At 42.3% G+C, this 10,930-nt stretch overlaps 2 protein-coding genes across 2 annotated transcripts; both read left to right on the plus strand.

Moving 5' to 3' along the window:
* The first annotated feature begins 831 nt into the window (after nt 1-831).
* LOC137622687 (uncharacterized) lies at nt 832-3,563 on the plus strand. The gene is made up of 2 exons (XM_068353282.1): nt 832-1,794; nt 1,827-3,563. Exons 1-2 carry the CDS (start codon nt 832-834, stop codon nt 3,561-3,563), a joined length of 2,700 nt encoding a protein of 899 aa, XP_068209383.1.
* A 1,122-nt stretch (nt 3,564-4,685) lies between these two features.
* On the plus strand, nt 4,686-10,930 carry LOC137622688 (uncharacterized). The gene is made up of 3 exons (XM_068353283.1): nt 4,686-6,992; nt 7,077-9,161; nt 9,194-10,930. The coding sequence occupies exons 1-3, from the start codon at nt 4,686-4,688 to the stop codon at nt 10,928-10,930; spliced, it is 6,129 nt and encodes a 2,042-aa protein (XP_068209384.1).

Here is a 10,930-nt window from a genome sequence, read left to right on the forward strand (position 1 = left end):
TTGATCAGCGCTTTGGTTCGCAAAGGGCTCCATATGCTCAGCAGCTAAAACTTGGATGGGTGATTATAGGAGAAACTTGTATCAACAAGCAACACATCCCAATTGAACTTAATATCAAATTAATCAACATCTTACCAAATGGACAGCCATCAATGTTTGAGCCATGTATCAACAATTTTGATATCAAAGAAAACTACTCGGATCCCATAAAACAGGATACGCATTCGTCTATATTTGAGAAAACAAAGAATGACGACAAGCCAGCAATGTCTTATGAGGACAAAATGTTCCTAAAGCAAATGGACAATGAATTTGTGAGAGACGCCAGCGGAAGTTGGGTAGCACCGTTACCGTTCCGTGTACCACGCCAGTCTCTGCCAAACAACAGACAGCAAGCGCTTCAACGGGCCATGCTATTAGATGCCAGTCTGCGAAGAAACCCGGTAAAACAGGAACACTTTCTCACATTCATGAGTAAGATTTTCGACAATAACCACGCAGAGCTTGCTCCACCACTCAAAGATCACGAAGAGTGCTGGTACTTACCATTATTTGGTGTCTACCATCCTAAGAAACCTGACCAAATCAGAGGTGTGTTTGATTCCTCTGCTAAATGTCATGGAGTATCGCTTAACAGTGTTTTGCTGACTGGCCCAAACCTAACCAACAATCTTTTAGAAGTGCTTATACGTTTCCGCAAAGAAATGGTGGCAGTAACAGCTGATATCTAGCACGTTTCACTGTTTCCTAGTAAGAGAAGACCACCGCAACTATCTGCGATTCCTGTGGCATAAAGATAATGACATTGACAATGACCTTGTTGAATACCGCATGAGAGTTCATGTGTTCGGAAATAGTACGTCACCAGCCGTTGCCACGCTCGGACTGAGGAAAACTGCTCAGGCATCAGGAAAAGATTTCGGCAACCGGGTTACGCAATTTGTGTCAAGAAACTTTTATGTAGACGATGGCCTTACATCATGCACTACGAAAGAGGAAGCTATCAATCTCATAAAAGACACACAAAAGGCACTAGCCATGTATGGGAACCTAAGGCTTCACAAAATCGCCTCAAATTCTGAGGAAGTCATGAAAGCCTTTCCAGCCAACGATCTGGCATCAAACCTGAAGGACTTAGACCTAGAGGCCGACAGTAAACCTTTACAAAATAGTCTAGGATTAAGCTGGGATGTAAATACGGACGAGTTCTTGTTTCAGTTGTCATCTGAAAATAAACCTATAACACGGAGAGGAATACTTTCGACGGTTAACAGCATCTATGATCCGCTCGGATTCCTAGCTCCAATCATAATACATGGTAAACTTTTACTCAGAAAGCTAGTTTCAGAGACTGTTGATTGGGACCAACCCCTCTCAGACGAAACAGCCACAGAGTGGATATCTTGGAGAAACACCTTGCAGGAACTTGAAAAGCTACGCATACCGCGTACTTATGTGCCTTACCTCAGTGAAACTGTCTCCAAGGAGCTTCATGTCTTCTCTGATGCATCCGAAAAAGCCATAGCAGCTGTTGCATACCTCCGTACAACCGACATCAGTGGTATACCCAGTTTGGGTTTTGTTCTCGGGAAAGCAAAGGTTGCACCGACTGGTGGCCATACCATTCCACGTCTGGAATTATGTGCAGCTATGTTAGCTATAGAAATTGCACAGTACATTACAGATAACCTAGATATAAGCATAGAAACAGTCAAGTACCACACAGACAGTAAAGTTGTCTTAGGCTATATCAACAATGAAACCAGGAGATTCTACACTTACGTAGCAAACAGAGTGGAGCGTATCAGAAGATTCTCTGATTCTAGCCAGTGGAACTACGTGCCAACGCACATAACCCAGCTGATTCAGCAACTAGATCCTTTGAAGCTCATGAAATTCACAATAGCGAATGGTTATTTGGACCAAAGCATCTTACTTTGCAACAGAAGGAAGCTTCTGAGACTAAGTTTCAGCTTGTCGATCCAGACAGTGACAAGGAAGTTCGCATAAATGTGGACATAAAGAAGACATGTGCTACACTTGCTCACAATATAGGAATAGACAGATTCCTACATTTCTCTACTTGGGACTCACTTGTACGAGGAGTTGCCTTTTTAAAACGGTTCTGCCGTTCACACGAGGCAGTAGAGACACCGTCTTTAACTTCAGTGGACAGTTATATCAACGCTGAAAACTTCATCATAAGGTCAGTACAATCTGAAGTTTACCGAGTGGAAATGGACTGTCTTCAGCAAAATGAACCGGTACCAAAGTGCAGTCAGATAGCCAACCTCAATCCATTCTTGGACGAACAAGGGATACTACGAGTAGGAGGCCGAATAGTCAATTCTGACTTGAGTTTGAAAGAAAAGAAACCCATAATTGTACCAGGACGTCATCATACAGCAATGCTGTTAGTCAGACACTACCACGGTAAAGTCAGACATCAGGGCAGACACTTCACTGATGGAGCAGTTAGATCCGCTGGACTCTGGATTGTTGGAGGGAAACGCTTGATTTCATCATTCATTCACAAGTGTGTGACATGTCGTAAGCTAAGAGGAAAGACGGAGTGTCAAATCATGTCTGATTTACCGGAGGATCGTCTTGAGCCATCACCTCCATTTACAAATGTACGAGTAGATGCCTTTGGACCATGGAGAATAGTTTCACGTAGAACTCGCGGTGGATATGCTAACTCCAAGCGTTGGGCAATACTTTTTTCTTGCCTAGTAACCAGAGCTGTTCATATCGAGCTTATTGAAGAGATGAGCTCCTCGGCTTTTATTAACGCCGTCAGACGATTTATATCTCTAAGAGGTCAAGTGAAAATATTCCGGTCCGACCGTGGAACTAATTTTATTGGTGCAGTCGACAAGCTGAGAATAGACTCTATTAACGTCGAGGATGGACCTTTCAGGAAATTCTTGTACAATTCAGGAACTACTTGGATCTTTAATCCATCCCATTCCTCTCACATGGGAGGAGCATGGGAAAGGATGATTGGCATCACCAGGAGGATACTAGACTCCATGTTGTTAAACCATACCGGAAAAAGCCTAACACATGATGTACTAAACACGTTCCTAACAGAAGTGTCGGCGATAATTAACTCCAGGCCTCTAGTACCTGTGTCAACAGATCCAGAAAACCCATTAATCTTAACACCAACTATGTTATTAACTCAGAAGACAGATTATATCCTCACATCGGATCAATTAGGAGACTTCAATGAAAGAGACTTGCATCTTGTAGAGTGGAAACGTGTGCAAGCTTTAGCCAGTATCTTTTGGTCTCGTTGGAGAAAGGAGTATTTACCGTTATTACAGCAACGTCAGAAATGGATTGAGCATCGCCGAGATCTTGTCAAAGGAGATGTGGTCCTACTCAAGGACAAAAACTTATGTCGTACCCAATGGCCAATGGGTGTAATAATGAATCCTCTGAAAAGTTCCGACGATCATGTCCGGAAAGCTGAAGTGCGTACCATCGTCAACGGTAAACCGACCATCTACACACGTCCAATCGTGGATATGATTCTTCTTGTAGAGAACTGTCTATAATTCTGTATTTAGTGACATTGTATCCAATATTTATTATTTGATATAGTGATATCCGGTAGATATCAGACGGGGAGTGCACTGAGCTACATTCATTTAATTAGATATAATAGTTTTTAGACATACAGGAAGTTTGTTCTGTGGCACAATACTAGTGACTTTTTGGTGGATCAATAGACTCGAAAGTATATTATATATTATAAATGTTATTTATACTTCTGCATTTATAGGAATGGTTAATTTTGACAAACATTTCTATACATGGTCTAGAATTGCAACTGATGTTATCTGTGGAAACCTACTGTATATTTCGTTAATTTTCTTTTAACTTGGTAAAAGGAGATAATTGGTATTTTGAGTATTTTGTAAGTATTGTTTACAACCAGTGTTCAATGCTTGTTGAGTGGTTCTTCAACAGACTGTTTACACTTGTAATTATGTTGTGACAGGTTTGAGTTTCTGGTCTGTGTCAGAAAAGATAGTCTTCAAAAGGTTAAACAAACTTCTCTGAAGATTAGTATAGTGTTACCTACATACAGGAGTACTGCCTTATAAGATATCTACAGGACAACTTGTTTGCTGATACAATTTGTGGCTAACCACAGCGTATGTAACTATAACATTTTGATTTGTTTTCTTGTGAAATTATATAACTATTCATAGACCTATATTGATATTTCTGAAATTTCTACTGTTTCATGTACAACTTGTTCATACTGTACTTGTAAACTTCACTTCCATGGCCTTGTTTGGACATTTTCAAAACTTTCAGAGTTTATTTAGCCTACATTACTTATCACATTGTAAAATTTGGTTTATTTTGTATTTTTCAGTTTTTCACCATCTTTGATTGGTAGAGAATAAATAAACATCAGCTCCTGATACACTTGTTTGTTTCTGCCAAGTCAATGGTTTAAACTTATTGGAACGCGCCAGTAAAGTGAAAAAGCTACAACCTGCCTGTTGTGTCCTGCACCTGTCCTGTCGACAAAGCTGTCCGTAGCTGTTACGACGATAGTATGCAACACAGTATCTAACATATAGCAACAGAGCGTTTGTGTCAGAGTTGGACAATCGTTTCGCCAGTGTTAAGTGTTGGTCATACATCAACGAGTAATTCTTAAAATGGACCAGGAAGAACAGAACGCAAAAGGGGCGGACGGGGAACAGAATCCTGAAACGATCAGGAGATCAGAGTTTGACACTAAGCAGTCGGATGAAATTCCAGGGGCTCAACCTGAGACCAGAAATGCACGTAGTCTACCACAAAGAGGTCAGGAGGCCTACATTGAGAGGCGAAACAAATTCTGTCAGCAACTAGAGGACCTTTGGTCAGAGATACAACCCCAGTTAGAGGAGGTAAGAACACCACCTAATGACGTTCAGTTGTTGCTCGAGGCTCAGGAAAAACTCCTACAGTCCTACACTAAGCACCAAAGACTGGTAGATGAGTATGGAGCCTTTCTGAAAGGAATGAAGACGCTAGAAAGTATCAAGGACCTAAATGCATGTACATCTCTCACGGAAGTTCGTTCAACAAAAGTGAACCTTGTAATTACATTGCTCCACGATCACTTTCGCAACCTGACACAAGCACAATATACAAAGTCAAGATCATCAAAGAGCATCAGGACTTCAGAAAGTGGGTGCTCTAGAGGATCTGATTTGTCAAGTCTAGCACGGAGAAAGCGGGCCAAAGCAGAGGCCGCCAGGGTAAAAATTGCCTATGCAGAAAAACAAGCCATGATCTTTAAGCAAGAGGCTATGTTAGAAGAACAAGTCACACTTAGAAAATTAGAAATTGAACAGGAAGCTGCTCATGCTGACCGGGAGAAGGCTGAACTGAAGGCCACCTTGAACCTTCTCGAGATTCAAAGAGAAGCTGCTGCTGCAGAGGCCGAAGCATGTGTCCTAGAATGTGACAACAGTCAGGCAGTAAGCCATCTTCCTGAGGAGACTGAAGACCCACTGCAACGAGTACAAAACTTTGTTAAAAATCACCCTGGTCCAGTCGAGTTTCCAGAACCAGCTAACCAGCAAGACAAGACTCAGACCCCAGTAACAGCACAGCTTAACTACAACGCTCCTGTTTTCATTCCAACTGTGAATCAGAGTCTGCTACCTGTGGTACATTCTGTCTTACCCATAGACTCAGCACTTCCAGAAAGTACAACTGCTCCTGTACCGAGACCTACTACTTTTAGTCAAAAACAGGATAGTATACCAGAGTTCCTTGCCACAAACACGATGGCGAACGTTCCTGTGGCTAATGTGAATTACAGCCAGGATACCAGTACTACATCAGAAATAACCAAATTTCTCTTGCGCAAAGATTTATTATTTTCTCGACTGACTAATTTTAATGACCGGGCAGAATCCTACCACGTATGGAAAGGAAGTTTTAAGTGCGTTATCGGGGAACTGCAGGTGTCGGACTCTGAACAGTTGGATCTTTTGGTCAAGTGGCTAGGAGCGGAGTCGTCAAAGCATGCCATAAGTATAAGATTGTCTAATGCAGACAACCCTAGCAGGGGCTTACAAAGACTGTGGCAGAGACTTGATGAGCGTTACGGCACCCCAGAAATGGTGGAAGCATCCATCAAGAATAAACTTGCTCAGTTTCCAAAACTCACGAATAAAGAAAACAAACGCCTGTACGAGCTTCCTGATATTCTGTCTGAAATAGAATACTATAAGGAAAACCCAAAACTCAGATGTTTGCTTGCCTACTTTGACTCTTCCTCCGGGATCAAACCTATCGTCAGTAAATTACCATACGGACTTCAGGAGAAGTGGGTGATGAGAGCTTCCAGGTATAAATCACAGCACGATGTTGCCTTTCCTCCCTTCAAGGAATTTACTTCCTTTATCAGAGAAATGAGTCGGATAAAGAACGACCCGGGACTCGACCTTGAGTCGAACGTTACATCATCAGCAAAGGGGACCTTGCCACGGAGTGTACCTCAGTTCAACACCAAGATAAACGTCCGTAAGACAGCAGTTGACCAAAAACCTGAAAGTTCTAGAGAAGAAAAGAACGTATGCATTCTTCACAAAACTAAACATCTATTGAATGAATGTCGTGGGTTCAGAATGAAGTCTATAGAAGAACGCAAAAAACTACTGAAGGAAAATAATGTATGCTACAAGTGCTGCGAATCAACCACACATATAAGCCGAAACTGCAATGCCAAGATATCTTGCAAGGAATGTGGAAGCAAACAGCATGCTACAGCACTACATGTTACTGGAGGGAAATTATCAAAGGACATTCCCCAAGCAGCTCACGGCGGGGAGCATGCTGAAATGGCTGAAACTAAGACAACTTCAATCAACTCTTCTTGCACAGAGATCTGCAAGGATTATTATGGTGGTAAATCATGTGCAAAAATACTCCCAGTGAAGGTGTTCCACAAGGACAGTCCAGACAAGGTTGTGCGAATGTATGCCATTATTGATGACCAAAGTAATCGGTCTCTCGCCTCACCCGACTTCTTCAATCTATTCAACGTATAGGACAAGCCAGAAAACTACACTCTATCGACATGCTCTGGCAGAGTAGTTACTTCAGGCAGAAGAGGGAGAAGCTTCGTCATAGAATCGATACAGGGTGACACGAGATTAGATCTGCCAACCTTAATAGAATGTGATCACATTCCCAACAATCGAGATGAAATTCCTACACCGGAAGTCGCAATACATTATCCTCACTTGATGGATATCAGAGACAACATCCCACCTATTGATGATAACTGTCAAATTCTACTGTTAATTGGAAGAGATCTTATAGAGGCACACCATGTGATTGATCAGCGCTTTGGTTCGCAAAGGGCTCCATATGCTCAGCAGCTAAAACTTGGATGGGTGATTATAGGAGAAACTTGTATCAACAAGCAACACATCCCAATTGAACTTAATATCAAATTAATCAACATCTTACCAAATGGACAGCCATCAATGTTTGAGCCATGTATCAACAATTTTGATATCAAAGAAAACTACTCGGATCCCATAAAACAGGATACGCATTCGTCTATATTTGAGAAAACAAAGAATGACGACAAGCCAGCAATGTCTTATGAGGACAAAATGTTCCTAAAGCAAATGGACAATGAATTTGTGAGAGACGCCAGCGGAAGTTGGGTAGCACCGTTACCGTTCCGTGTACCACGCCAGTCTCTGCCAAACAACAGACAGCAAGCGCTTCAACGGGCCATGCTATTAGATGCCAGTCTGCGAAGAAACCCGGTAAAACAGGAACACTTTCTCACATTCATGAGTAAGATTTTCGACAATAACCACGCAGAGCTTGCTCCACCACTCAAAGATCACGAAGAGTGCTGGTACTTACCATTATTTGGTGTCTACCATCCTAAGAAACCTGACCAAATCAGAGGTGTGTTTGATTCCTCTGCTAAATGTCATGGAGTATCGCTTAACAGTGTTTTGCTGACTGGCCCAAACCTAACCAACAATCTTTTAGGAGTGCTTATACGTTTCCGCAAAGAAATGGTGGCAGTAACAGCTGATATCCAGCACATGTTTCACTGTTTCCTAGTAAGAGAAGACCACCGCAACTATCTGCGATTCCTGTGGCATAAAGATAATGACATTGACAATGACCTTGTTGAATACCGCATGAGAGTTCATGTGTTCGGAAATAGTACGTCACCAGCCGTTGCCACGCTCGGACTGAGGAAAACTGCTCAGGCATCAGGAAAAGATTTCGGCAACCGGGTAACGCAATTTGTGTCAAGAAACTTTTATGTAGACGATGGCCTTACATCATGCACTACGAAAGAGGAAGCTATCAATCTCATAAAAGACACACAAAAGGCACTAGCCATGTATGGGAACCTAATGCTTCACAAAATCGCCTCAAATTCTGAGGAAGTCATGAAAGCCTTTCCAGCCAACGATCTGGCATCAAACCTGAAGGACTTAGACCTAGAGGCCGACAGTAAACCTTTACAAAATAGTCTAGGATTAAGCTGGGATGTAAACACGGACGAGTTCTTGTTTCAGTTGTCATCTGAAAATAAACCTATAACACGGAGAGGAATACTTTCGACGGTTAACAGCATCTATGATCCGCTCGGATTCCTAGCTCCAATCATAATACATGGTAAACTTTTACTCAGAAAGCTAGTTTCAGAGACTGTTGATTGGGACCAACCCCTCTCAGACGAAACAGCCACAGAGTGGATATCTTGGAGAAACACCTTGCAGGAACTTGAAAAGCTACGCATACCGCGTACTTATGTGCCTTACCTCAGTGAAACTGTCTCCAAGGAGCTTCATGTCTTCTCTGATGCATCCGAAAAAGCCATAGCAGCTGTTGCATACCTCCGTACAACCGACATCAGTGGTATACCCAGTTTGGGTTTTGTTCTCGGGAAAGCAAAGGTTGCACCGACTGGTGGCCATACCATTCCACGTCTGGAATTATGTGCAGCTATGTTAGCTATAGAAATTGCACAGTACATTACAGATAACCTAGATATAAGCATAGAAACAGTCAAGTACCACACAGACAGTAAAGTTGTCTTAGGCTATATCAACAATGAAACCAGGAGATTCTACACTTACGTAGCAAACAGAGTGGAGCGTATCAGAAGATTCTCTGATTCTAGCCAGTGGAACTACGTGCCAACGCACATAACCCAGCTGATTCAGCAACTAGATCCTTTGAAGCTCATGAAATTCACAATAGCGAATGGTTATTTGGACCAAAGCATCTTACTTTGCAACGGAAGGAAGCTTCTGAGACTAAGTTTCAGCTTGTCGATCCAGACAGTGACAAGGAAGTTCGCATAAATGTGGACATAAAGAAGACATGTGCTACACTTGCTCACAATATAGGAATAGACAGATTCCTACATTTCTCTACTTGGGACTCACTTGTACGAGGAGTTGCCTTTTTAAAACGGTTCTGCCGTTCACACGAGGCAGTAGAGACACCGTCTTTAACTTCAGTGGACAGTTATATCAACGCTGAAAACTTCATCATAAGGTCAGTACAATCTGAAGTTTACCGAGTGGAAATGGACTGTCTTCAGCAAAATGAACCGGTACCAAAGTGCAGTCAGATAGCCAACCTCAATCCATTCTTGGACGAACAAGGGATACTACGAGTAGGAGGCCGAATAGTCAATTCTGACTTGAGTTTGAAAGAAAAGAAACCCATAATTGTACCAGGACGTCATCATACAGCAATGCTGTTAGTCAGACACTACCACGGTAAAGTCAGACATCAGGGCAGACACTTCACTGATGGAGCAGTTAGATCCGCTGGACTCTGGATTGTTGGAGGGAAACGCTTGATTTCATCATTCATTCACAAGTGTGTGACATGTCGTAAGCTAAAAAGAAAGACGGAGTGTCAAATCATGTCTGATTTACCGGAGGATCGTCTTGAGCCATCACCTCCATTTACAAATGTACGAGTAGATGCCTTTGGACCATGGAGAATAGTTTCACGTAGAACTCGCGGTGGATATGCTAACTCCAAGCGTTGGGCAATACTTTTTTCTTGCCTAGTAACCAGAGCTGTTCATATCGAGCTTATTGAAGAGATGAGCTCCTCGGCTTTTATTAACGCCCTCAGACGATTTATATCTCTAAGAGGTCAAGTGAAAATATTCCGGTCCGACCGTGGAACTAATTTTATTGGTGCAGTCGACAAGCTGAGAATAGACTCTATTAACGTCGAGGATGGACCTTTCAGGAAATTCTTGTACAATTCAGGAACTACTTGGATCTTTAATCCATCCCATTCCTCTCACATGGGAGGAGCATGGGAAAGGATGATTGGCATCACCAGGAGGATACTAGACTCCATGTTGTTAAACCATACCGGAAAAAGCCTAACACATGATGTACTAAACACGTTCCTGACAGAAGTGTCGGCGATAATTAACTCCAGGCCTCTAGTACCTGTGTCAACAGATCCAGAAAACCCATTAATCTTAACACCAACTATGTTATTAACTCAGAAGACAGATTATATCTTCACATCGGATCAATTAGGAGACTTCAATGAAAGAGACTTGCATCTTGTAGAGTGGAAACGTGTGCAAGCTTTAGCCAGTATCTTTTGGTCTCGTTGGAGAAAGGAGTATTTACCGTTATTACAGCAACGTCAGAAATGGATTGAGCATCGCCGAGATCTTGTCAAAGGAGATGTGGTCCTACTCAAGGACAAAAACTTATGTCGTACCCAATGGCCAATGGGTGTAATAATGAATCCTCTGAAAAGTTCCGACGATCATGTCCGGAAAGCTGAAGTGCGTACCATCGTCAACGGTAAACCGACCATCTACACACGTCCAATCGTGGATATGATTCTTCTTGTAGAGAACTGTCTATAA

This window comes from Palaemon carinicauda, chromosome 29 (assembly GCF_036898095.1).
Source record: "Palaemon carinicauda isolate YSFRI2023 chromosome 29, ASM3689809v2, whole genome shotgun sequence".
Classification (NCBI taxonomy): Eukaryota; Metazoa; Arthropoda; class Malacostraca; order Decapoda; family Palaemonidae; genus Palaemon; species Palaemon carinicauda.